The sequence below is a fragment of the Pelophylax lessonae genome, assembly GCF_965119305.1.
Source record: "Pelophylax lessonae genome assembly, chromosome: 2".
Lineage (NCBI taxonomy): Eukaryota > Metazoa > Chordata > Amphibia > Anura > Ranidae > Pelophylax > Pelophylax lessonae.
In genome coordinates, this window is record NC_138769.1 from 434604133 (window position 1) to 434629409 (window position 25277).

At 40.3% G+C, this 25277-nt stretch overlaps 1 protein-coding gene across 1 annotated transcript in view; it reads left to right on the top strand.

Moving 5' to 3' along the window:
- Positions 1–25277, top strand: part of DMD (dystrophin) — a 3625631-nt gene that overhangs the window by 1438735 nt on the left and 2161619 nt on the right. Inside the window, exons 20-21 of the mRNA XM_082246191.1 lie at positions 1890–2131; positions 25058–25238. Of these exons, the coding sequence (XP_082102317.1) occupies positions 1890–2131; positions 25058–25238 (423 nt within the window). The remainder of the gene's footprint in view (positions 1–1889; positions 2132–25057; positions 25239–25277) is intronic.

Genomic DNA, 25277 nt, shown 5'->3' on the forward strand with positions numbered 1-25277 from the left:
AGCTCCATTATTAATATCATCCCTCATATTTACCTGTATACTGTTCTTAATATACAAACATACCCCTCCCCCTTTTTTACTTTCTCTATCTCTGCGATAAAGGGAATACCCCTGAATGGACGCCATCCAGTCATGAGAGCTGTCAAACCAAGTCTCAGTTATCCCCACAAAATCTAAGTCCTCCTCAAATATCAGCAGCTCCAGCTCTCCCATCTTGTTGGCCAGGCTTCTGGCATTGGTATACAAACCTCGTAATTTTGATCGGTTATATTTATCCTCTTTTGATGTTTTTAGGCTGCTCTCTTGATTTTTCCCCGTACCCACCCTGGGTATAGGAGCTCCGCACACCCTATCGCTAATGCCCCCATTTCTGCCCTCTGAAACTTGCTTTCCACTGGGTAATTCTACATCTGTACCCTCCCCCCCATTCCCTAGTTTAAAAGCCCCTCTAACTTTTCGGCCATCCTCGCACCCAGTACGGCTGCACCCACCCCATTTAGGTGCAATCCGTCCCTACCAAAGAGCCGGTGACCGACTGAGAAGTCGGCCCAGTTCTCCAGGAACCCGAAACCCTCCTTACTACACCAGCTCCTCAGCCACTCGTTAACTTCCCTAATCTCCCGCTGCCTCTCTGGTGTGGCTCGAGGTACAGGTAGTATTTCGGAAAATATTACCTTGGAGGTCCTAGTCCTCAACTTAGCGCCTAAGTCCCTGAAATCGTTTAGGACTCTCCGTCTTCCTCTGCCTATGTCATTGGTACCCACGTGTACCATGACAGCTGGGTCTTCCCCAGCCCCACCCAATAATCTGTCCACCCGATCCGCTATGTGCCGAACCCGAGCGCCCGGCAAACAACAGACTGTTCGGCACACACGGTCTTTGTCACAGATTACACTGTCTGCCCTTCTAATAATTGAGTCCCCTACCACCAGCACCTGTCTTTCCTTTCCCTTTCTCCCAGCCTCACTGGAGGAGTTCTTCCCCTGGCAGCTAGGGGCGTCGCTCTGCTCCAGCAATGCTGGTCCCTGACTGGTTTCCCCAACATCACACAACGGGGCGTATCTATTGGGGTGCTCCAGCCCAGGATCATCTGTTCTTTTGTTTTGTTTTCTTTCTTTTTTTTTCTACCAGGCAGATATTCAGGCCTCATCTGATGCCAGCTTCAGGCATTAGGCCCTTCAGGTGGCTCCTTCAGCTGCAGGCAGGACCCAGGTGTCTATTTTTTCTTGGGTCTGTTAGCCTTTGATGCTATGTTGCCCACCCCTTTGTTGGACTGATTTGGATATTCCAACTGTTTTAATATTTCCGATGTCCCTCAATATATGAAAAAGAAAACATTTTCATGCTCTTGGTATTGGTTGGCTACAAAAGGGAGGCATGTTGGATGTGGACTGGTGATCCTGTGCTGGCTAATTTTTTGTTGCCAGTGTCCATTTCTTCTTAGAAGAAAAGTATTTTATAGTGAGTACAAAAATGCTATTTACTATAGGCTATAGTGATGGATCCTGTTGGGGGATGGTGGCATAGGTAAGTTTAGACACGGTAAAGTGACCAATGTGCTAACTTTGCCTTCATTTTTTTTTTTTTTTTAACCACATTATGCGCATCAAGGAAGAAGCACTTACTACTAATTCATTGAACCCTTATTAAATCCACCGCCAACAGTCCATACATTTGGATGGTGTTTCAAGCAGGTGGAATTGACCTTTTAATATAAAATTAGAACTTTCTTTAACTAATGTCATGAAGAGTTTGTACATCTTCGTTTTGTAGAATGGCTAGATTTGTTTTGCTTTCTTATAGAAAACACACTGTTTTTGTCTACATATATCATATACATATATTTTAAAGATGTGTACAAATGAATTATGATATAATTTTTTTCATAGATGGCCTTAATGCAGATAACATCCAACAATCATCTCAACATTTGAACAGCCGGTGGACAGATTTCTGTCAGTTACTGAGTGAGAAACTTTCTTGGCTGGAATATCAAAATAGCATCATTGCCTTTTACTCCCAGTTACAACAATTGGAGCAGACAGCAATTACAGCTGAAAACTGGCTGAAAGCACAAAGTATAACAGCCTCCGAGGCAGAAACAGTCAAAATGCAGTTACTAAAATGCAAGGTGAGAGAAATTATTTGTTGCTGGTTAAATTCCGTTGCACAGACTTTGCATACCGTAGATGTCACACAGAGAATATACGTTTACAAATGGATTTACCCTGTTCTCTTCACATGCAGCATAGTAACACAAATGCATAGGTGTGCCTTTTACACAAAACATGAGTGCAGAGGTGTAAACCATCCCCCTAGGAAAGAATGTCATTTCTACTTGATTTGTATTTTAATTCAGGAAAATGCATGCATTATGCTGGATCAAACCAGGCAAGTATGCATAGGCTCAAGTATATTGTTGATCATCAGATACAGAATACAAAAATTGCCACTTTTAATTTTTTCTAATCCCTAAATGATTACTTTTTCACTTCTACAATTAAACTACCCTGTTCTCAGCAGCCGAATTTTAAACCATCTTTTTCCGTATCTGCTCAACAGAAGTCAATCTAATGATTAACGTTTGTCGAACAGGACTGTTAGAAAACTTTTGTTGCTCAGTGGCTTGCAGTCAATATGCTGCAGCCACTGATAAGTGTATTTTGACAGCTGAGGAGTACCACTGTCAGAATACAATGACATAACAGTGAATCTCACATGTGTGGATGGGGGAATTTGTTTGATTCCTGCTGAGTAATCAAACAATAATCAACTGTCTACGGCCAGCATTAGGTTTGGAGCTGTGGAGCCGCCAAGAGTAGCACCCAGCCATACCCGCACATTGCATTGCTGACATTCAGTAAAACATTACTAAAGAGGAGCTTCACTCCCCTCATTATCCCCCTCTTATGCCAGGAGGCTTCGAAGTGATGGAAATGTACTTCTCACCTAGGCAAGAATGGCAGCCAGGGGTGAGGGTTCAGGAAAAAAAGGTGAACAAGCTAATTTAAAAAAAAAATATTTTATATATTGTGGGGACTTGGGCAGGGGGAAGACAGCAATGATGACTAGTGCAGGTCCACTTTAATTATAATACAACTTTTCAGAATGCTGCCATACCATCTATCCCATGCATTTTCACTGGTGAAATAGTGAAATTACCAATTTGTTCTGTAAACCTAGAAGCAATAGAGTAGAAACAGTTTATTTTACTTTTCAAGTACCAATACACAGTTTACAAGCTGCCTCTGTATGATTTTCCACTCACAAAACCATTGGGGAAGGAAGTTGGGCCACACAAAAAAAATGTTCTTGTGGGGAGGGCTGACACAGACCTGTCTGTCCTCACACATTAGTATATACAAATAGTGTTATTCTTAAAGGAAGATACAATTAATAATATTGCTCAATCTTCTGGTAGGGTTCTTATTACTGTTTAGCAAAAAATAATTAGATAAATAAATGAATTACATTTGAAACTTAATATGTTTGCATGAGCAACAACTTCACTATTACTTTTTTTGTGTTACAGTTTTGATAAAACTGTCCTTTATGTACTTTTGTCCCATGAGTTTCTCTTCCCTTTATCTAGTATTTTAATGAGAGTTGGGACAAGGTATTTTTCCCATATACATTTTCTATGATCAGCAAATGTTTCATATTGACTCCTCCGGTAGGGTGCAGGATTATAATGGTAGCATAATGCATAGCTCATTTTGTTTCAAGAGAACCAGTTAGGCTCTGTGAGAGGAAAAAGAATTGCATTTACAACATGCACTATCTTCCATAATGTATACAGTAGGGCTTGTCATACAGATAAGGATTAGTATCTGTTAACGTCCAAAATCACAGTCTACCTATTTTGATAATTGACAGAGTAAAGTTGGTTTACTAAAATCCAATGGACTGTTAACTTTGCAGGAAGCGTTGCTCTATGCAAGGGGAATTTACCCTTAGCTTAGTGAATGAGGTCAAGCTCTGCTTATTTCTATCTATAACTCAATAATGTGCAAGCAAAAATATAGAAAAAAAATACTTCTTTTTTTTCTTTGCACCTAATTGAATATTCAAAAAGAAACAAATCCCCTACCATAATAAATCAACCCCAAAAAGCTGAACCAACTCAATCCACTCATCAATGAAGTTGTGTATTGAATGTTATTTAATCATATGCTACCAAACAAATGCATTTTGATGACCTCTAGAAATAAAACTGCAGAAATACAAAACGGCTTTATAATACAAAGTGTAATAAGGTGATTTCCTAGAGCTAGTGTTGAAAATATGGGCACAACTAGCCAGCATAGGTCCCATATACTGCACTGCCTATGTGAACTACAAAGTAATTCCAAAGATTAAGCAAAGGACTGGAAAAATTAGGTAGTAGCAAACCCCAACCAAACTTTTTTGTGTTCAAAGAATGTTAGGTAGTAAGAAAAATGTGTAAGCTGACTGACTTTTTTGTACAGTATGTATAGCCACATTTTTTTTTTTTTAGTGATGGGAAGAGTTAGGACCACTGATTTTTTATATTTTTATATCATGTTTCCTGTTTGAGAGTTTCCTTTTCATGTCCGGCCCGGAATATGCAAAAGAATGTGAGAGGAAATCTTCTCAAAAAAAGGGGAATTCCCCTCTTAGACCATTGCCTTGCAATGGGTGTCCCTCATCTCTCATTCTGGTGACATCTATACAGTTTTAGATTTCCTTTTACTTTCTATCATGGTGATAATGGAAAAATAGAAAAAAAAAAGCTTTGACTATACATATACATAAATTCTTAAGGGGAATCTTCCAAGAGAAAAGTTTGGGAGCTAATACCATTACTGAATATTATTGTTTTAGTATAAGTGCCGGAGCTTTCAGGTTGATTCATCCTTCACTACTTGGTGATTCACTTACCTTAAACGGGTATATTCAGACATAGAGTGCCCTTGCTGCATGCATGTTTCAGGTCAGTAACCAAGTAGCGACATCAGAATTAGTATAATAACCCTAGGGACTAAACCTTCAAAAAAGTGGAGCTTTTTGCAGCTTTCATATTCCCTACTAAAAAGTTCTCTTTAAAGTTCAAATTTACTTGTTTGTAACCAAACATACAGTATATACCATATATACAGCATATATACAGCATATATACAGTATATATATATATATATATATATATATATATATAGCAGGAAAATCAATTCTTTAAGCAAGCTATTGTTGATAGCTCATGCTGGTATTTAAACTGCAAAATTTTCCAAACAATAAGGATGCCACATAACTGCCATTTTGTTGCTTATTTTTCCAAACGCGGCTGTGATTTATTGTGCTGCAAAGGAAGCTGGTAGTGCCAGCCATATTTCCTGAAAATGGACAAAATAATGTCTGAAGCGATCAGTTGTATGACAAATCTGTGGACTGTTTTACAGTTTGGTATAAACTTTAAATTATAGCACTTTCATGAAGTTCACGATCAGTGGCACAGATCCAGTCAAGGAAACTTATTGGTAAGATAACTTTGGCAAGAAGTCTGTTGTATTTTTTCCAAATCTCTCTGCACTGCTTGTAAAATACTTGTGAGGCATACAAAAACCTAGCGTGAGAAATACAAATCTCCAGTAGGAATTACATGAGCGTCAATCAAAAAATAAATGCAGGCTGATATTGCTGAATGCAGATAGAATGAATACATTTGAGACAGTTTAATAATACTTTACTCAATTTAATATAGTAGATAGAATCTCTAGCTAATCTAATAAGAAAAAGGGGTAAAACAATGTGAAAGCTGCATAATTCATAGTAATCAATTAGGTCTTAGTTTTTTTGTTATTGAATCAATACAGACTGTATTATGATTAGTTTATATTTGTTACTAAACTTTGCTCTGTCTTTGTACTAATACATCAAAGAGCAGTATAGAAATTTTACTGGATGCATCTTAACATGTCATATCTTGAGGAAATTCACCTAAAAGCTTCTAAGCTACACAGCTGTAGCTCTATACTAACTAAGAAAATGTTTTGCTCTTAGGCTACATTCACACCTGAGCGTAGCGTTTTTCGCGTTTTTTTACCGCGATTTTACCGCGATTTTTACCGCGATTTTTGTGCAGGCGTTTTTAGATTGAATAGAGATCAATGGAAAACGCCTGTAATCTGCCCAAAAAGAAGCTCATGTACTTTTTTGAGCGTTGGGCGTTTTGTAAACAGCGTCAAAACGCTCAGATGTGAACAGGGGCCATTGAAATGAATAGGATTTGTCTTGTTGGGCGTTTTGAGAGCTGATCCTAGAGCAGAAAAACGCCCCAAAAACGCCCCAAAACGCCTAGATGTGAACGGAGCCTTAAGCTATTTATACAAGTTTTTCTTTTGTCATGCTCGGCTGTTGTATAAAAAAAAAAAATTGAAAACAATCTTAAAGGACTCTGGACTTAATTCACTAAAGGAGATCACATGTAATATTTGGGTCATGTATCCAAATATCATATGTGATATTGAAAAGCTCAATTTATTAACCACTTTACCACCGGAGCATTTTGCTGTCTTACGTCTGGGCCACTTTTTGCGATTCGGCACTGTGCAACTTTAACTGACAATTGCACGGTCGTGCAACACCGTACCCAAACGAAATTTACATCCTTTTTTTCCCACAAACACAGCTTTCTTTTGGTAGTATTTGATCACCTGTGCGATTTTTACTTTTTGCACTATAAACAAAAAAATAGTGACAATTTTGAAAAAATAACAATATTTTTCACATTTTTTTATATGAAATTCCCCCCCAAAAAAATGTAAAATTCAAAATTTTTTATCATTTTAGGCCAATTTGTTTTCTGCCACATATTTTTGGTAAACAAAATCGCAATAAGCGTATTTTGATTGGTTTGCGCAAAAGTTATTGCGTTTACTAAGGGAAAGATTTCTGTCGTTTTTGATGTGTGGCGGCGATCTGCGAGTGATGGCGGCAATCTGCGATTTTTTTTGCGGGACTGCGACATTGTGGCGGACAGATTGGACCCTTGACTGACATTTTTGAGGGTACCAGTGACATTACTACAGTAATCAGTGCTATAAGTATGCACTGTTACTGTAAAAATGACACTGGCAGGGAAGGGGTTAATTTTTATTGGTGCTTAAGGGGTTAATGTATGCCTGGTGCTTACTGACGTGTGTGGGGGGAGGGGACTATGTGACATAAGGACAGATCGCAGGTTCAGCTATGCTGAATCCTGCAATCTGACCCTGCCTGTCACTTAGGAGATCCGTCCGCTTGTGTTTACACAAGCAGGCGGATCTCCACACTCGATTCCCGCTCCTCCCCTGGCCCGACTCCCGCTGTGACTGAATACAGCGGGAGCGAGCTTGGGAATGGGAAATGTCTGGCGACGTAGGTCTATGTTGCCCGACGTTATCGAGCCACTTTGCCGCAGTAGTGCTCTAGTGAGCAGCGGCAAAGTGGTTAAAGGTGTATGGGGTATTTGCCATACAAATATGAAACATTTGGGAACTATTGCATAAACCAAGTTAAAAGTCGATTTACAGAAAAAAAAATACATATATAAACAGAAGCATTTGTTAACCTCCCTGGCGGTATGATTATGTCAGGAATTACATACCAAAAGCGGTACAATTCTTTTCATGGAAATTTGGCGTTATGTATTATAGGCCTACAATTCTTAGTAATTACTGACTTAAACCTGACCAAAACAAGAGTCTAGTAGACATCCCAGATGTGATAAATTTGAAACACAAACACGTGAATTATAATCGAATCAATAATATCATTTTATTATTTAATATATAATATATATAATAAAATTACATTATTGATTAGATTATAATTCATGCATTATATATTATATATAGATATATGTGTGTGTGCATATATATATATATATATATATATATATATATATATATATATATATATATATATGTATATATATATATATATGCATATATATATATATATATATATATATATATACCGGTGTATATATATATATATATATATATATATATATATATATATATATACACACATGTATATATATGCATATATATATATATATATATATATATATATATATATATATATACACACATGTATATATATGCATATATATATATATATATATATATATATATATATGCATATATATATATATAATATAAAATGTGTTTTGTGTTTTGTGCAACGTTTTTTTTTTTTTTTTTAATTTCCCTCCCTATATGCATATATATATATATATATATATATATATATATATATAATATAAAATGTGTTTTGTGTTTTGTGCAACGTTTTTTTTTTTTATTTCCCTCCCTAGTTCCGCTCCCATGCAGCATTGCTGCTGCAGGGAACGGAACTAGGAAGTGATCAGAGCGACGGAGACCGACGGAGGAGCGGCGGGACTCTCGGCTGGCGGTCACAGCAATGAGAGATCATCGCTGGATCGCCAGGAGAAGGTAAGAGAACACCGCTGCGCTCTCTGCAATCCACCCCGAGCGTGACTCGGGGTTACCGCTCCTGATATGAAAAACCAACCCCGAGTCACGCTCGGGATTACCGCTAAGGAGGTTAAATAAGTCATAGTCTAGCCACATGCTATTTCATGAATACTGCTGGTTGTTAAGGAGTCTAGACCCGCCACATCCTTAACAACCATGGCAGGGTTCTCAGCTCTAATGAATTGAAAAAAAAAACAGCGTGGGGTTCCCTTCCTATCCATACCAGGCCCTTCAAGTCTGGTATGGATTTAAGGTAAAACCTCACATCAAAAAAAAATTAAAAATTGGTGTGAGGCCCCCCAAAATTTGTATCAGACTTAATGGGCCTTGTATGGATTGGATGGGGACCCGATACTGTTTATTTTTTATTTTTTTTATGCTGGCTTTTCTTTTCTTTACATTCTGCTATCAGATGAGTCATGGTTGTTTTATTTAGGAACCTAATATAAAATAAATACATCACTTTAAACATGAATAAAGTCCATAACATTAGGAGATGGAAAGTTCATAGATAAGGGTTCAGTGACTGTAATTTAACATGACAGGTGCTAATGAAAACTCGCCACCAAAAGCAGGGACACACACTGACCCTTACCCTAAATGATGGACAACTTAACCAAAAGCAGTCAAAAAAGATTTTTTTGTAATAACTAACTTCAAACCACCACATTCATAGGGTCACCTGATAACTGTGTCCCTCAGGCTGTAACACACTCCTTCAAGGACGTGACCTCAGATCGCATAGGATGTGGAGACAGGCAAAAAACACCCCATGGCCCAGTGTTACAGACAAAAACTTTTTTTTTAAAAAAAACAAAGTGCTCACAAGTAATGTAGATAAAATCTCATGTAAATCCAAGTGTCAATCGATATATATTAAAAGGAATGTTTCCAACCAACACAATGTCCGGCTACCAGAAGTGGCGATGTCAAGCCGCTAAGCTCCTCCAAATGTGTTTCATCAGCATATATGTCATCATGGGTCCATAAAGTCATGGATGAGCGAGTTGGGGGGGGGGGGAGAACTTGACTGGCCTGCACAGAGTCCTGACCTTAACCCAATAAAACACCTTTGGAATAAATTAAAGTGCAGACTTCAAGCCAGGCCTTCTCATCCAACATCAGTGCCTAACCTCACAAATGTGCTTCTGGAAGAATGGTCAAACATTCCCATTGACACACTCCTAAATCTTGTGGACAGCCTTCAAAGAGGAATTGAAGCTGTTATAGCTACAGACTAAGACTGGGATGGCATTAAAGTTCATCTGCATGTAAAGGCAGGTGTCCCAATATATATTGTCCCCCGTATTACAATATATATATATATATATATATATATATATATATATATATATATATATATATATAAAGTATCTCACATAAGTGAGTACACCCCTCACATTTTTGTAAATATTTTATTATATCTTTTCATGTGACAACACTGAAGAAATTACACTTTGCTACAATGTAATATAGTAAGTGTACAGCTTGTATAAGAGTGTAAATTTGCCTTCCCCTCAAAATACTCCAACACACAGCCATTAATGTCTAAACCGCTGGCAACAAAAGTGAGTAAACCCCTAAGTTAAAATGACCAAATTGGGCCCAAAGTGTGTGTAGCCACCATTATTTTCCAGTACTGCCTTAACTTTCTTAGGCATGGAGTTCACCAGAGCTTCACAGGTTGCCCCTGGAGTCCTTTACCACTCCTCCATGATGACATCACGGAGCTGGTGAAGGTTAGAGACCTTGCACTCCTCCACCTTCCATTTTAGGATGCCCCACAGATGCTCAATAGGGTTTAAGGTCTGGGGACATGCCTTTACCCTCAGCTTCTTTAGCAAGGCAATTGTCATCTTGGAGTTGTGTTTGGGGTCGTTATCATGTTGGAATACTGCCCTCTCCAAAGGGAGGGGGATCATGCTCTGCTTCTGTATGTCACAGTACACGATGGCATTCATGGTTCCCTCAATGAACTACAGTGCTCCAGTCCCAGCAGCACTCATGCAGCCCCAGACCATGACACTCCCACCATCATGCTTGACTGTAGCCAAGACACACTTGTCTTTGTACTCCTCATCTGGTTGCCACACACACACTTGACACCATCTGAACCAAATAAGGTTATCTTGGTCTCATCAGTCCACAGGACATGGTTCCAGTAATCCATGTCCTTAGTCTGCTTGTCTTCATCTTTAGAAGAGGCTTCCTTCTTGGATGAAAGCCATGCAGACCAATTTGATGCAGTGTGCGGCGCATGGTCTAAGCACTGACAGTCTGACCCCCCCCCCCACCCCTTCAACCTCTGCAGCAATGCTGGCAGCACTCATATGTCTATTTCCCAAAGACAACCTCTGGATATGACTCTGAGCATGTGCACTCAACTTCTTTGGTCGACCATGGCGAGACCTGTTCTGAGTGGAACCTGTCCTGTTAAACTGCTGTATGGTCTTGCCCACCCTGCTGCAGCTCAGTTTCAGGGTCTTGGCATTCTTCTTATAGCCTATGCCATCTTTATGTAGAGCAACGATCCTTTTTTTTAGATCCTCAGAGAGTTCTTTGCCATGAGGTGCCATGTTGAACTTCCAGCGACCAGTATGGGAGAATGAGAGCGATAAAACCATATTCAACACACCTCCTCCCCATTCACACCTGAGACTTTGTAACAATGAAGAGTCACATGACACCGGGGAGGGAAAATGGCTATTTGGGCCCAATTTGGACATTTTCACTCAGGGGTGTACTCACTTTTGTTGCCAGTGGTTTAGACATTAATGGCTGTGTGTTGAGTTATTTTGAGGGGACAGCAAAGTTACACTGTTATACAAGCTGTACACTCACTACTTTACATTGTAGGAAAGTGTCATTTCTTCAGTGTTGTCACATGAAAAGAGAATAAAATATTTACAAAAATGTGAGGGGGTGTACTCACTTTTTTGAGATATTGTATATACATATAAAAAAATCACACACTAGGCAAGCTCACTGATTTTACACACACATATCAAAATCTGTCTCATGGGTTGCCCAGTCACATATATAAATTATATTAAATCACAACAAACCCATAAATTATTAAAAGTCCAAAAGTGTTTCTTATATGTAGATAACCATGAAAAATCTTGATGAATCCAAAGTGCACCAGCCACCATGTGAAAAGTAAAGCTGCTTAGCAGAAGTTTGGAGCTCACATTATAAGAGGTCTAAAACAGCATTTAGATGAAACAGGATCCCATATGGATAGGTGGGGAATGGATGGATGGATGCCTCCAGACTGACCATGCAGCTGTCAATGCCACAAATCTCTCTCATAAAGACATTAAACCACAGGATGACTATATCTGATCTCATCACCACAGATCCATACAAAGGAAAAGACAAAAACATCCAAAAGTGTAGTACTGTATGCTATTTTATTAAAAACAAAATTAAAATGGTACTCACAAACATAAAAGCAAAAAGTTTGCATTGTGTTTTTTTTTTTTTTTTTTAGCTTGCCAAGTGCGTGATATACATATACTGTATACCCACAGATTTGTGACAGCTCAACACTTTTTTATGAGAATGGTCTACTATAGAAAATGCCTTCAATAATTTCTGCTACCTGTCCTGGTATTTGGTCTGGGAAAACTGTAATGGACCGCTTGCCACCCCGCCTAAGTGCCTCCTAAACTCCAAACCCCCTTCCAACAGACTGATTTCTAATACCAGCCCTTTCTCCCAAGTATTGTATGCAGACAAGATGTTGAGGTAAAAACCAAGAGAATCACTTTACTGAAAAAAATTCAGTTTTTTTTTATACATTTCAAAAATAGGGGCAGTCACCACATACAATGCAAACTTCAAACAGCAATCTAATTAACAGCAAACATTTACCAGTGCACTTAATAACCACTTGCCCTTCGGAAAATGTACCCCCCTTCATGACCAGGCCATTTTTGCCATACAGCACTGCATTACTTTAACTGATAATTGTGCGGTCATGCAACACTTTACCCAAATAAAATGAATGTCCTTTTCCCCACAAATAGAGCTTTCTTTTGGTGGTATTTGATCACCACTGCATTTTTTTATTTTTTGCGCTATAAACAAAAAAAGAGCAACAATTTTGAAATAAAAAAAAACATGTTTTGCTTTCTGCTATAAAACATACCCAATAAAAATGTTTAAAAAATGAATTTTCTTCATTAATATAGGCCAATATATTTTCTGTAACATTTTTGGTAAAAAAAATTCCAATAAGCGAATATTGATTGATTGTGAAATAAATATACAGTCTACAAACTATGGGATATTTTTATTTAATTATGTATTTTTTACTAGTAATGGAGGTAAAGTTCACAATCCACTGTGCAGTTTAAAAATACATTCCTCTTTAGATCTAAAATCCACTATGTAATGCAAGAACCTACTTGATTGGATATAGAGGGTGTGGAAAGATAGGTGTGTCCTTCTATAAGATAGTTATATTAAATCTAAAGGAGATTGCACAGAGATCGTACAATCAAATTGTTAGTGTACAGCACCTTTATACGCCTAGATGAACTAGTTGCACTTTAAATGTCGTTATTCGAAATCCCAAACATCTACTGGAGAGTAGGTGGCTGTTAATGGTGCATTTTGTTGGATGCAAAACATGTGACAAATGTGCAATAGAAAATGTGCAAACTGCAGCGTGGCAAAATGCCCCATGAGATACTTTGCTTTGTTTGTCACACATAGGGCAGCTCTTTGAAATCAATGGGCTGCTATAGGTGTGTTGCGGGAAAAACGTACCAAAAAACATGCACACCCACTATGCTTTGTGAATGGGGCCTGAGATTGAAATTGGTGTGCTTACTAAGCTGGACCTGGATTACCACAATATTGACAACTGAATGTCTCCTTCCCATGTACTTGTAGAAAGTTTGCCATACACTATGCAATCTGATTGTACACTCTCTGTTCAATTAGTATAGTAATGAGGGAGGTGTTGTCCAGAGTGGTAAACACACCCTATTCTGTGATGTAATAAGGCAGTGCATGATAGCAGATATAGTTTCCAAGATTGTCACATAAAGCTACAAAAAGCCAGGCCCAGAAAACATTTCTAATTTATTATTTTGAATGGGGAAGTGAAGATTAGTGATGGGCCGAACACCCCTCTGTTCGGTTTGCACCAGAACTCCCGAACATGTAAAAAGTTCGAACCCAAGCAGCAAACTCTATTAAAGTCTATGGGACCTGAATTAGAAAAATCAAAAATCCCCGTTTTTAAAGCGGAGTTCCGGGCACAGATGTAATTTTTTAATAAACATACCCCCGGGACAGTCAGGGCTAGCACATTCCACAATGGCTAGCCTCTGATCTGTCCCGGTTCGCACTTACCTTTTAGAAGAAATACTTGCTTAGAAAATTTCTTCCACAGCGTTTCCATCTCTCTTGTGGGCAGCTGAAGCCGGCGCGGTCCTCTTCTGTGTCTTCTTCCGCGTCTTCTTGTCCCAGAATGCGCCGCACCGGCCCCTCTCGTAACTTCCGGCGCGGCGCCGCATTCCTAAACAGCTTCTGGGCATGCCCAGAAGCTGTTTAGCAGGGGAATGCGGCGTCGCCCGGAAATGACGAGCAGGGCCGGTGCCGTCGCATTGATTCCTGGGAGCTGTGACGTTCAGCTCCCAGGAATCATAGCGAGGCAGGAAGTGACGGGGTGAGCCGCGGCTCCGAGGGAGGAAGTACTCTGAGGTGAGTATCTTCGATCTTCAATTGCAAGGTAAGTAAACAAAAAAAAAAAAATTAACTATCCAATTCCTTTTCAGGTGAGGCATTCCTAGCGGAGGGGCACAAAAAAAAAAATTGTTTTTGTGCCCGGAACTCCGCTTTAAGGCTAATATGTAAGTTATTGGCCAAAGGGTATAGAGGCCTTAATACTGCTCTGGGGGACACATATCAAGGCAAATTTATTTTCAAATAAAGATCATTTTTACAGGAGCAGTGATTTAAATGATGCTTAAAGTGAAATAAATAATAATAATAAATACATAAAAAATAAAAAATCCTTTAAATATAGTGCCTGGGCAGGGGGGTCTCCTTAGTCTGCCTGTAAAGTGGTGCATCTGTGTCATGTATAGAACCTGTTTCAGCAAAACTGATATATATAAAGAAAAAAAAATTACATTTGATTTTCTCGGGTGCAAGCCATTGCCAACAATACATAAATGTCAAACAAATGGTGTAGGGTTCCTCTCAAATCCATACAAGGCCATCTGGATCTGGTATGGATTTTAAGGGAAACACCATGGCAAAATTTTAAAAAAATGGCATGGGGGTCCCCCAAAATTCATACCAGACCCTAAGATCTATATTGGATTTTGAGGGGAACTCCCAAGCCAAAATGTTTCAAAACAATGCCGTGGGATCCCCCCCAAAATCCATACCAGACCCTTATCTGAGCATGCAGCTTTGCAGACCAGGAAAGGGGGACTATACTATGAACTATACTAGGCCACATTCCCTCAACATGGGGAGTGCTTTGAAGTGGGGCCTCTTCCCCACAACACTGGGTTGGGGTTGTGGGGGTCTACGGGCAGAGGGTTTATCAGAATTTGAAAGCACTCTTTAACAAGAGGGGCCCCATATTTGCCCCCCCCATGATTCATTGTACCTCTTTTCATTCAGCAAAAAAGTGTCAAAAATAAATAAACACACACACACACAGTTTTTGAAAATTTCTTTATTAAAAAAAAAGAAAATGTTACTTGATGTAGATCCATGGATTTTAAGTAGAGCTCCATGCCAAAAATGTATAAAAAATGGCGTGGGGTCCCCCCCAAAATCCATACCAGGCCATTAACCAAGCATGCAGCCTGGCAGACCAGGAAAGGGGGAGCACCCCCCTCCCCTCCTGAACCATACCAGGCCACATACTCTCAACATGGGGGGGTGCTTTGGGGTGAAGAGGCGCTGCCCGCTGGACCTGAGAAAAGAAAAAAAAAAGCTCTGCCTGTGACGAAGGCTAACAATGGTCTGCCTGCTCCAACATCTGACAGCTCTTAATTACATAAGGGGCGGAGCCACATGGTGACTTCATCTGGTAGCACTGCCCTGTGTGACATCACCAAATGGTGCATGCTGCGTCAGTGAAATCACATGAGGGTAGTGCCACCAGGTGACATCGGCATTGTGATTGATGATGGATCTAAATCCGGGACATTGCATTTTATTTTTAATAAAGAAATTGTCAAAAATTGTGTGTGCGCTTTTATTTCTTTTTGACACTTTTTTTGGTGAATGAGTAGGGGTATAATGTACCCCATACTCATTCATTCACATGGGGGGGGGGTCAGGATCAGTGAGCCCCCTTGTTAAAGAGGGATTCCAGATTCTGATAAGCCCCCTGCCCACAGACCCCCACAACCAGGGTTGTGGTGGAGGTGTCCCCTGTCCCTATCAACATGGGGACATGGTGCTTTGGGGTGGAGGAGAAAAACCCCTCTTCCCCAAAGCACCCCCCCCCCATGTTAAGAGCATGTGGCCTGGTATGGCTCACTCTTCTCCCCTTTGCTGGTCTCCCAGGCTGCATGGTCAAATAAGGGTCTGCTATGAATTTTAGAGGGACCCCACGCCATTTATTTATTTATTTATTTTTTTGACATGGGAATTCCCCTTAAAATCCATACCAGACCTTTACTTTTGATTGACAACACACAGAAGTGGCAGACCAGTCACAGCTATTCAATCTAATAGCACCTTTTAAATCTGCTCACTGCCATGCGCTGTCATTCAAAAGGATCTGATGAGAAACTAGTCTCTCATTTCCATATCAGGCTTCACCCACCCAGTGACAACTCATTTCACAAAAAAGGGCATTGTTTACATTTAGCTTTCCACTGGGGAATCTTTAGAGTGACAGCTGAATGAGGCTGGAGAAACTTTACTGCGTAGGAAGCTGTCGCTTTCATGACAGCTTCCCAGCACAGTCATGTCACTTTCTGAGCACTGGCATACCTCTGTACACCAGCTCAGAGTTGTTCTTAATTACCACCAGTTTCCTTCCATTTGCAGCATGTATCAGTAATGTTACCAACATTGGTGAAAATGCTTGCTCAGATTAGGCGCAGGTAGTTTTTAAGGGAACTACTCCAGGAAATTGTCATTAGAACTATTTTGAATCCCTGCATATTATTTACTTTAGGTGATGTGCAAGTTTTGCCTCCGAAACATTGAATCAGTTCTATATAGCAGTTCACTCTCTGCAGTAGCTTATTCAATACACTGTGGGTGGTGAGCACAGGATTGTCTATAAACTTTGTACACAGTGCAGGGATCTCCCTCATATTATTTCTTTCAGGTCATATGTTCTTAGCATACAGTGTTAGACTATTTTCTCTTCTGTTTTAATATCTCTGACCTATAACTAAAGGCAAACATTTTTTTGTTTTGGATAGAGTGGAAAAGGTATCAAATACCTGCAAGGTGTTTTATTGCTGTTTGCTCTCTCATTAGGATGATTCAGCCTCTCTTTTTGTCCTGTTTACTATTATCACTGACAGTAAAGCCTCATGCACACAGGGCGTTTTTGCAGCTGCTTTTAGGAGCATCAGACATTTTTTTGCAGCTTAAAAATGCCTCTCCATGTTATTTTATGGCCTCATGTACACACAGAAGTCTTGAAGCTGTAAGTGGCATAGGGGTTTTTAAGCTGCAAAAAAAACAAAACAGGGCCAGTGCATTCTGAGGACCAGCGCTACAGCTGTAAAAACATCTGACGCTCCTAACGGCTTAACATTGCTTATACAGCGTTAGGCTGCCTCAAATGTTTTTTTTTTTTTCATTTGAAAATCAATAGTTCCCTATGGGAGCCTATTGGTTTGAATGGAAGTCGCATCCAAGTTGGATCATGGTGCGACTTGCGCTCTGAGGATCTTGAGGAGGAACTCCACGATAAAGTGAGAAAACAAAATGGCGAGGGGGGGCCCCCCAGGTTCCACACCAGGCCCTTTGGGTCTGGTATGGATTTTTAGGGGAACCCCATGCAAAAAAATGTTGTGGGGTCCCCTCCAAAATCCATACCAGACCCTTATCCGAACATGTCCCTCCTGGAACCTACCAGGCCACATGCCCTCAACATGAGGGGGTGAGTGCTTTGGAGCAGAGGGGGCTCTGCACCCCCTACCCCAAAGCACCTTGTCCCCATGTTGATGAGGACAAGGGCCTCTTCCTGACAATGCTGAACGGTGGTTGTGTGGGGTCTGCGGGCAGGGGACTTATGGGAATCTGGGTGCCCCCTGTAACAAAGGGGCCCCCAGATCTCGGACCTTCCCTTGTGAATAGGTATGGGGTACATTGTACCCCTACCTATTTACCCCAGAAAAGGCAGTGTAGTGTAAATAATGACAAGAGACGGTTTTTAGAAGTCCTTTATTAAAAATCTTAATCCGGTTTTCTCCCTCCGGTCTTTTCCCTCTGTTCGTCTCCCTCGGGTCTTCTCCGCTGCCAATCAGGTCCACCTCAGACAATGTCTCCTGTTAATATGCCAGCTCCACTCTTTGTGGCTTCTTATATAGCCATGGCACGTGACCACCCGGTGATGTCACCCAGAGACCCTGCCCCCTTGTGCCGTCACCTGACGATGTCTCTGAGTGACGTCACTGGGTGGCCATGCCCCATGGCTATATAAGAATTTGCAGGGAGCGGAGCCAGCATAATCATGGGAGGCATCGTCGGAGGTGGACCAGGTTGGCAGCGGAGAAGACCTGAGGGAGAAGACCAGAGGGAGAAGACCAGAGGAAGATTTTTAATAAAGGACTTCTCAAAACCGTCTCTTGTCATTATTTACACTACACTGCCTTTTTTGGGGTGAATGGGTAGGGGCACAATGTACCCCATACCCATTCACATGGGGGTCTGGGATCTGGGGGCCCACAAGCCCTCTGCCTGCAGACCCCCACAACCACCGCCCAGGGTTGTTGGGAAGAGGCCCTTGTCCTCATCAACATGGGGACAAGGTGCTTTGGGTGGGGGGGTGCTGAGCCCCCCTGCTCCAAAGCATCCACCCCACATGTTGAAGGCGTGTGGCCTGGTATGGTCCAGGAAGGGGTGGGGCCGCTTACTCGTCCTCCCCCCTTTCTTGACCTGCCAGGCTGCATACTCGGATGAGGGTCTAGTATGGATTTTGGGGGGGACCCCACACCGTTTTTTTGCATGGAGTTCCCCTCAAAATCCATAACAGACCTGAAAGGCCTGGTATGGAACCTGAGGGAGCCCCCCACGCCATTTCTTTTTCCCATTTTGGCAAGTCGCACCACAAGTCGGATCATCGTGATTCGACTTGGATGCGACTTTAATTCAAATCAATTTGCTTAAAGCCGTATCAAAGATGGCTCATAGACAACCAATGATTTTGAATATATGAAAATGTATGCCCCTTTTTCCATGATATTTGATCACTTCTGTGATTATTAATTTTTTTGCGCTAGAAAAAAAGAATGACACTATATTTAGAAAATCAATATGTTTTACTTGCTGCTCTTAAACACATCCAATAAAAAAAAAAAAAATAACAAATAAAATGTCTTTATTAATTTAGGCCAATATGTATTCCAGTACATATTTTTGGTAAAAAATCCCAAATAATTATGACAGAAATCAGCGACTTATAGCAGGACTAAAATATTGTGGCGAACAAATCAGACACCTAAAGGACACTTTTGACAATTTTTGGGGGACCAGTGACATTATTTAAAGTGATCAGTGCTAAAAATATGCACTGTTTATACATGTGATTCTGCACAAACCGGCCGTTCTGTAGCAGTAAATCTGCTACATTGTAGTCGTAAAGCGGTTAAGAATGTATATGCCAAAATTAACCTATTATACGCATAATATGTTTTGTTTCAACATAGATTCACCTTTATACTGGCTTTTGAAAAAAGAAAACAAGATTATAAGATAAGTTGAAAGTTTAGTGAAGAAGAACACTTCTGTAACAATTGAGGAGGAAAGAGTGACAGAGGAATTTGGTTCCAAAAGAGGGACAGTCCCTCCAAATTGGAGCAGTTAAAAGGTATGCCTTCAGGCATACAATAAACTCTTTGTGTTTGAATGAAATACAATTTTTGTTTAACCTCCCTGGCATTCCCGAGTGTGGCTCGGGGTTAATTTTCAGTACCAAAAGCGGTAACCCCCGAGCCACACTCGTGATTACCCCAGAATGTTACTCACCTTCCCTGCGATCCCCCGCCGTCCTCCTCGCTGTCCTCCCACTCTCTCTCCGCTCTGTGCACAGCCGATTGCCGGCACTTGCCTTCCAGTTCCCTTCCCCTGCGATCCCCCGCCATCCTCCCCTGCCATCCTCCCGCTGTCCTCCCAGCCAGTGCCGGCACGTGTCTTCCGGTTCCCTTCCTTGCGAGCATTGCGACGCAGGGGGGTGGAACCGGCGGCAAATTCAAAAGTGTAAATACACTAAATGACATGATACAAATCTGTGATCCTAACGGATTACACTGTATCATGCCATTTCACCACAGGATTTCACCTGGTGACTTTCCCAGTGCCCTGCCTGTGCTTTTCCAGTGCTTTGTGCCTGGAAAATTTTGAACGACCATGGCGTCCAAAAAGTGTTCTTTTTGCACAAAAACGCTTTTAGGCGAACTGAAAACCAGCGACAGCTAAAAGCGCTTTTGCGCAAAAATAACGCTTTTTGGACACCATGGTCGTTCTCAATTTTCCAGGCACAAAGGACTGGAAAAGTCACCAGGTGAAATCCTGTGGTGAAATGGCATGATACAGTGTAATCCGTTAGGATCACAACTTTGCAACATGTCATTTAGTGTATTTACATTTTTGAAATTGCCGTCGGTTTCACCCCCCTGCATCACAACGCTGGCAGTAACGGCAAGCGGAAGACAGGTGCCGGCATCAGCTGGGAGGACAGCGGGAAGACAGCGGGGGAGGATGGTGGGGGATCGCATGGGGAAGGTGAGTTTTTAAATATAAAACAACAGATTTCCATGCAAAAAAAATTACTGCTTTTAGCACAGAAATCTGGACATAATCAGACCGCCAGGGAGGTTAATGTGCACTCATTTACAGTCTATTTTGAACATAATAAACCCTGGATACACCTGTTTCTGATTCCACACTGTTTGATGAACACTGCAGTTTAGGGTTGCTCTTTCAATCAGCTCTGACCAGCATGCACGATAACAGTAGTATATGTTGTAATTTAAACTCTGCATGAAAATGTAAGCACTCTGCATGCAGATAAGATTGTAAAGATGGTTTCAAGCGTTCTTATTGTGATCACCTCACAGCTGTAAATAAGCACTTTTCATAATGATTCTCCAGGGTATTGGTAGATTTTATTTTCTGTATCCATCTCTGAGCAACAAGAGAGTGGTCACTGTGTAATATAATGTGTACATAATACTTTGCAATAGTATACTGTGTATACATATATATATATATATATATATATATATATACAGTATCTCACAAAATTGAGTACACCACTCACATTTTTGTAAATATTTTATTATATCTTTTCATGCGACAACACTGAAGAAATGACACTTTGCAACAATGTAAAGTAGTGAGTGTACAGCTTGTATAACAGTGTACATTTGCTGTTCCCTTAAAATAACTCAACACACAGCCATTCATGCCTAAACCACTGGCAACAAAAGTGAGTACACCCCTAAGTTAAAATGTCCAAATTGGGCCCAATTGCCCATTTTTCCTCCCCGGTGTCATGTGACTCGTTAGTGTTACAAGGTCTCAGGTGTGAATGGGGAGCAGGTGTGTTAAATTTGGTGTTATCGCTCTCACTCTCTCATACTGGTCACTAGAAGTTCAACATGGCACCTCATGGCAAAGAACTCTTTGAGGATCTAAAAAAATAATTGTTGCTCTACATAAAGATGGCCTAGGCTATAGGAAGATTGCCAAGACACTGAAATGGAGCTGCAGCACGTCGGCCAAGATCATACAGTGGTTTACCAGGACAGGTTCCACTCAGAACACTCCTCGCCATGGTCGACCAAAAAAGCTGAGTGCACGTGCTCAGCATGATATCCAGAGGTTGTCTTTGGGAAATAGATGTATGAGTGCTGCCAGCATTGCTGCAGAGGTTGAAGGTTTGTGGGGGGGGGGGGGTCAACTTGGCTGTCAGTGCTCAGACCATACGCCACACACTGCATCAAATTGGTCTGCATGGCTGTCATCCCAGAAGAAAGCCTCTTCTAAAGAAGATGCACAAGAAAGCCCACAGACAGTATGCTGAAGAGAAGCAGACTAAGGAAATTGATTACTGGAACCATGTCCTGTGGTCTGATGAGACCAAGATAAACTTATTTGGTTTAAATGGTGCCAAACGTGTGTGGCAGCAGCCAGATGAGGAGTACAAAGACAAGTGTGTCTTGCCTACAGTCAAGCATGATGGTGGGAGTGTCATGTCTGGGGCTGCATGAGTGCTACCGGCACTGGGGTGCTACAGTTCATTAAGGGAACCATGAATGCCAACATGTATTGTGACATACAGAAGCAGAGCATGATCCCCTCCCTTGGGAGACTGGACCGCAGGGCAGTATTCCAAAATGATAACAACCCCAAACACATCTTCAAGACGACCACTGCCTTGCTAAAGAAGCTGAGGGTAAAGGTGATGGATTGGCCAAGCATGTCCCCAGACCTAAACCCTATTGAGCATGTATGAGGCATCCTCAAGCAGAAGGTGGAGGAGTGCAAGTTCTCTAACATCCACCAGCTAGGTGATGTTGTCATGGAGGAGTGGAAGAGGACACCAGTGGCAACCAGTAAAGCTCTGGTGAACTTCATGCCCAGGAGGGTTAAGGTAGTGCTGGAAAATAATGGAGGCCACACAAAATATTGACACTTTGGGACAATTTGGACATTTTAACCTAGGGGTGTACTGCCTTTTGTTGCCAGCGGTTTAGACATTAATGGCTGTGTGTTGAGTTATATTGAGGAGACAGAAAATGTGCACTGTTATACAAGCTGTGCACTACTTTAGATTGTAGCAAAGTGTCATTTCTTCAATGTTTTCACATGAAAAGATATAATAAAATATTTACAAAAATGTGAGGGGTGTACTTCTGTGAGATATTGTGTGTGTATATATACATATATATATATATATATATATATATATATATATATATATATATATATATATATATATATATATATATATTGTATAGTTTTTTTTACTGTACTGTTATATTATTCAAGATTCTAGTTCTTTGCAGCAGTCTGTTGCTAGATCATATAACAATAACAACCAAGCTAACAGCTAAATAGTTAAAATACCTACATTAGCTACTTTATTTATGCATGCACACTGCAGCTGCCTCATTCCAGTGGATGAGCCATACTCTGCAGGAGGGCTGGAGGCTGATCCATGGGAATGAATGGGGCCATGGTGTGTATGAGCAGTTAGAAAATAATGATTTCTAAGCAAAAAATGTGTGGCTCCAGGTTGGGCCTCACAGTGAATATTTCTGTAATGGTGGAGGAAGGTATGTATTATGCAAGGCAGGTGGTTGAGGAAATTTTTTAATGGACAACTGTACTATTAGCTAATTTGTCCTTTAGGAATGCACATTCCTTTACTCCAGTTAAAATACAAGTATGAAGTTTGAAAAAATAAACCTTCATACTCACCTAGGTTGATGCACAATCGATCTAATACTACTCCTGTAGGTCACAGGAGTGCGGAAGGAAGTGCACTCCTGTGACCTACAAGAGAAGTAGGGCCAAAAGAGCTTTAGCCTTACTTCTCCTTTAAGCAATATAGCTTAGTTCAGAAACCTCCCCTTCCTGCTGATTGGAATATGAAGGAGCAGCAGAACACTAGAGAGTCCACACTTGCGCTCTCTCATTCTAAATCATTGTTCAGACAGTTCACTGCAGAGCAGTATTGCTCTGATTGATAAAGAAAATCAACCTTACATCTTCCAAGTTAGCATATAGAATAGCCCTAATTTTTAGGTAAGGACAAAACTAGAATAATTGGGTGCATAAAAGACTGAGGAGGCTGGATCAGAGCAGAGAGATAAATAAATAAATACATTCTGCAGTGAAGAATGATATAATGAAAAGCTCACTTCCATGGAATATCCCTGATATGTTACATTTTCAAAAGAACACACAATATGGGATGATCATTGATTTGATCGAGTTTTCTCAATAGTTTTAAAGGGTTTTCAATTTTAATCAACAAGGTTGGAATCCTCTTCTTTACAGGAATCCTACAGGTTAGCTCATTAGATGCACATCTATTAGTAGTTCTAAGTTAACTTTTAGAGTCAGAGCTGATTAGCTATTTCTTTCTTTTTCTTTAAATGGCCCAGTCAGTTGGTGAAGTTGTAATCCATGGCAAAGTCCGTATAAATCTTCTCCTCTTTAAATATTAAATATATTAGGTTATTTCTTTTTTGCAAAATACTTTTTGAATGAGTTTAAATCCACTGTGAGGCATGGGGTTAGTTATCTTCATCATTAGGTCTAGTCACAACCTGATTTTCCCATTTAAATGGTGCTATATTTGGAAGTGCTAAAGCCCATTAGTTTGGTGGTTGCACTGAAAATTGAAAAAGTCAGAATCTGAATGCTAGAAAATCATAAAGTCATTCACATATTCAGTTAGGAAGTTATACTGAGGAGGAAGAAAAATACATTTGGTGAGGAGCTGATCTCAGCATTCTAAAACACTGAGCTCATCATTACTAATTTAGGGACACAATATACAGTAAACATCTGACATCCAGACATTATCTATTTATCAAATAATTGTTTTTCAAACAACATTGGCAGTTCCATACTCAATTGACTTAAATAAAAAAATACGCAATTGAGAGGAAAAAAAGCTAAATGCACATATGGGGATTGTCTTACCTTCTAAAGAGTTTATAGCACTGTCCAGCAAGTATTGCAATCAAACACCGCTGCAGGACAGCATTATCAGGTCCTGGTCTCCCTGAAACCTCCCTGCAGCTGCATACAACAAACTGATCAACCACCTACTGTCCTTGGACATTGACAGAGCATCTCTGTGAAAAGGTTTGAATTTTGGGAAGCTTTCAGTGTTAGATGGATTGCACAGGACAATGCAGTGCAGCCTAATTAGCTTACAGTACTTTCTCAGTCCCAATCTGAGTACTAGGAGAGGGAGAAACTATCAGTTTAAAAATATGCATATCAATTAATTGACCACCCCTAATTCCCAGTTCAGTTTTGCACTGGCTATGTCCCTCTTCTACGTCCATGAAGCTAAAATGTGAAATAATAAGATAATCTTACTGCCAATACAGCACGGATATTTAATTTACATATATTTTGTTTCTTTCTTTTTTTTTTGTGCTGTATGCCTGTTTTGAGTAATTGTAGACTATACATGTACCAAATATTAAAGAGCTTATCTTCTTAAACCAATATTATTGCAGAAAAAAGTTGTAACGGTCAAATTATTTTTAAGAAGTTTTGCATTACAGATATGGTCATTTTAATGTTTTTTTTTTAAATTCATCTAAGCACATTTTGATATTGTTTTATGATTTGGGAAACAGGATGAAATTGCTCGTTTGTTAGCTCTCAAGCCTGAAATTGGATCCTTGCAAGTCCAGGGAACAAAATTAAAAGAAAAGGAACAAGGGCCAATGTTTTTGGACGCAGATGTAGCAGCTTTTCTCAACCACTATAATCAAGTTCTTTCCAACTTGCAATCTAGAGAAAAACAGCTTCAAAATAGTAAGTGCAACCAAAAAAGCATATGGGTCTATAATTACT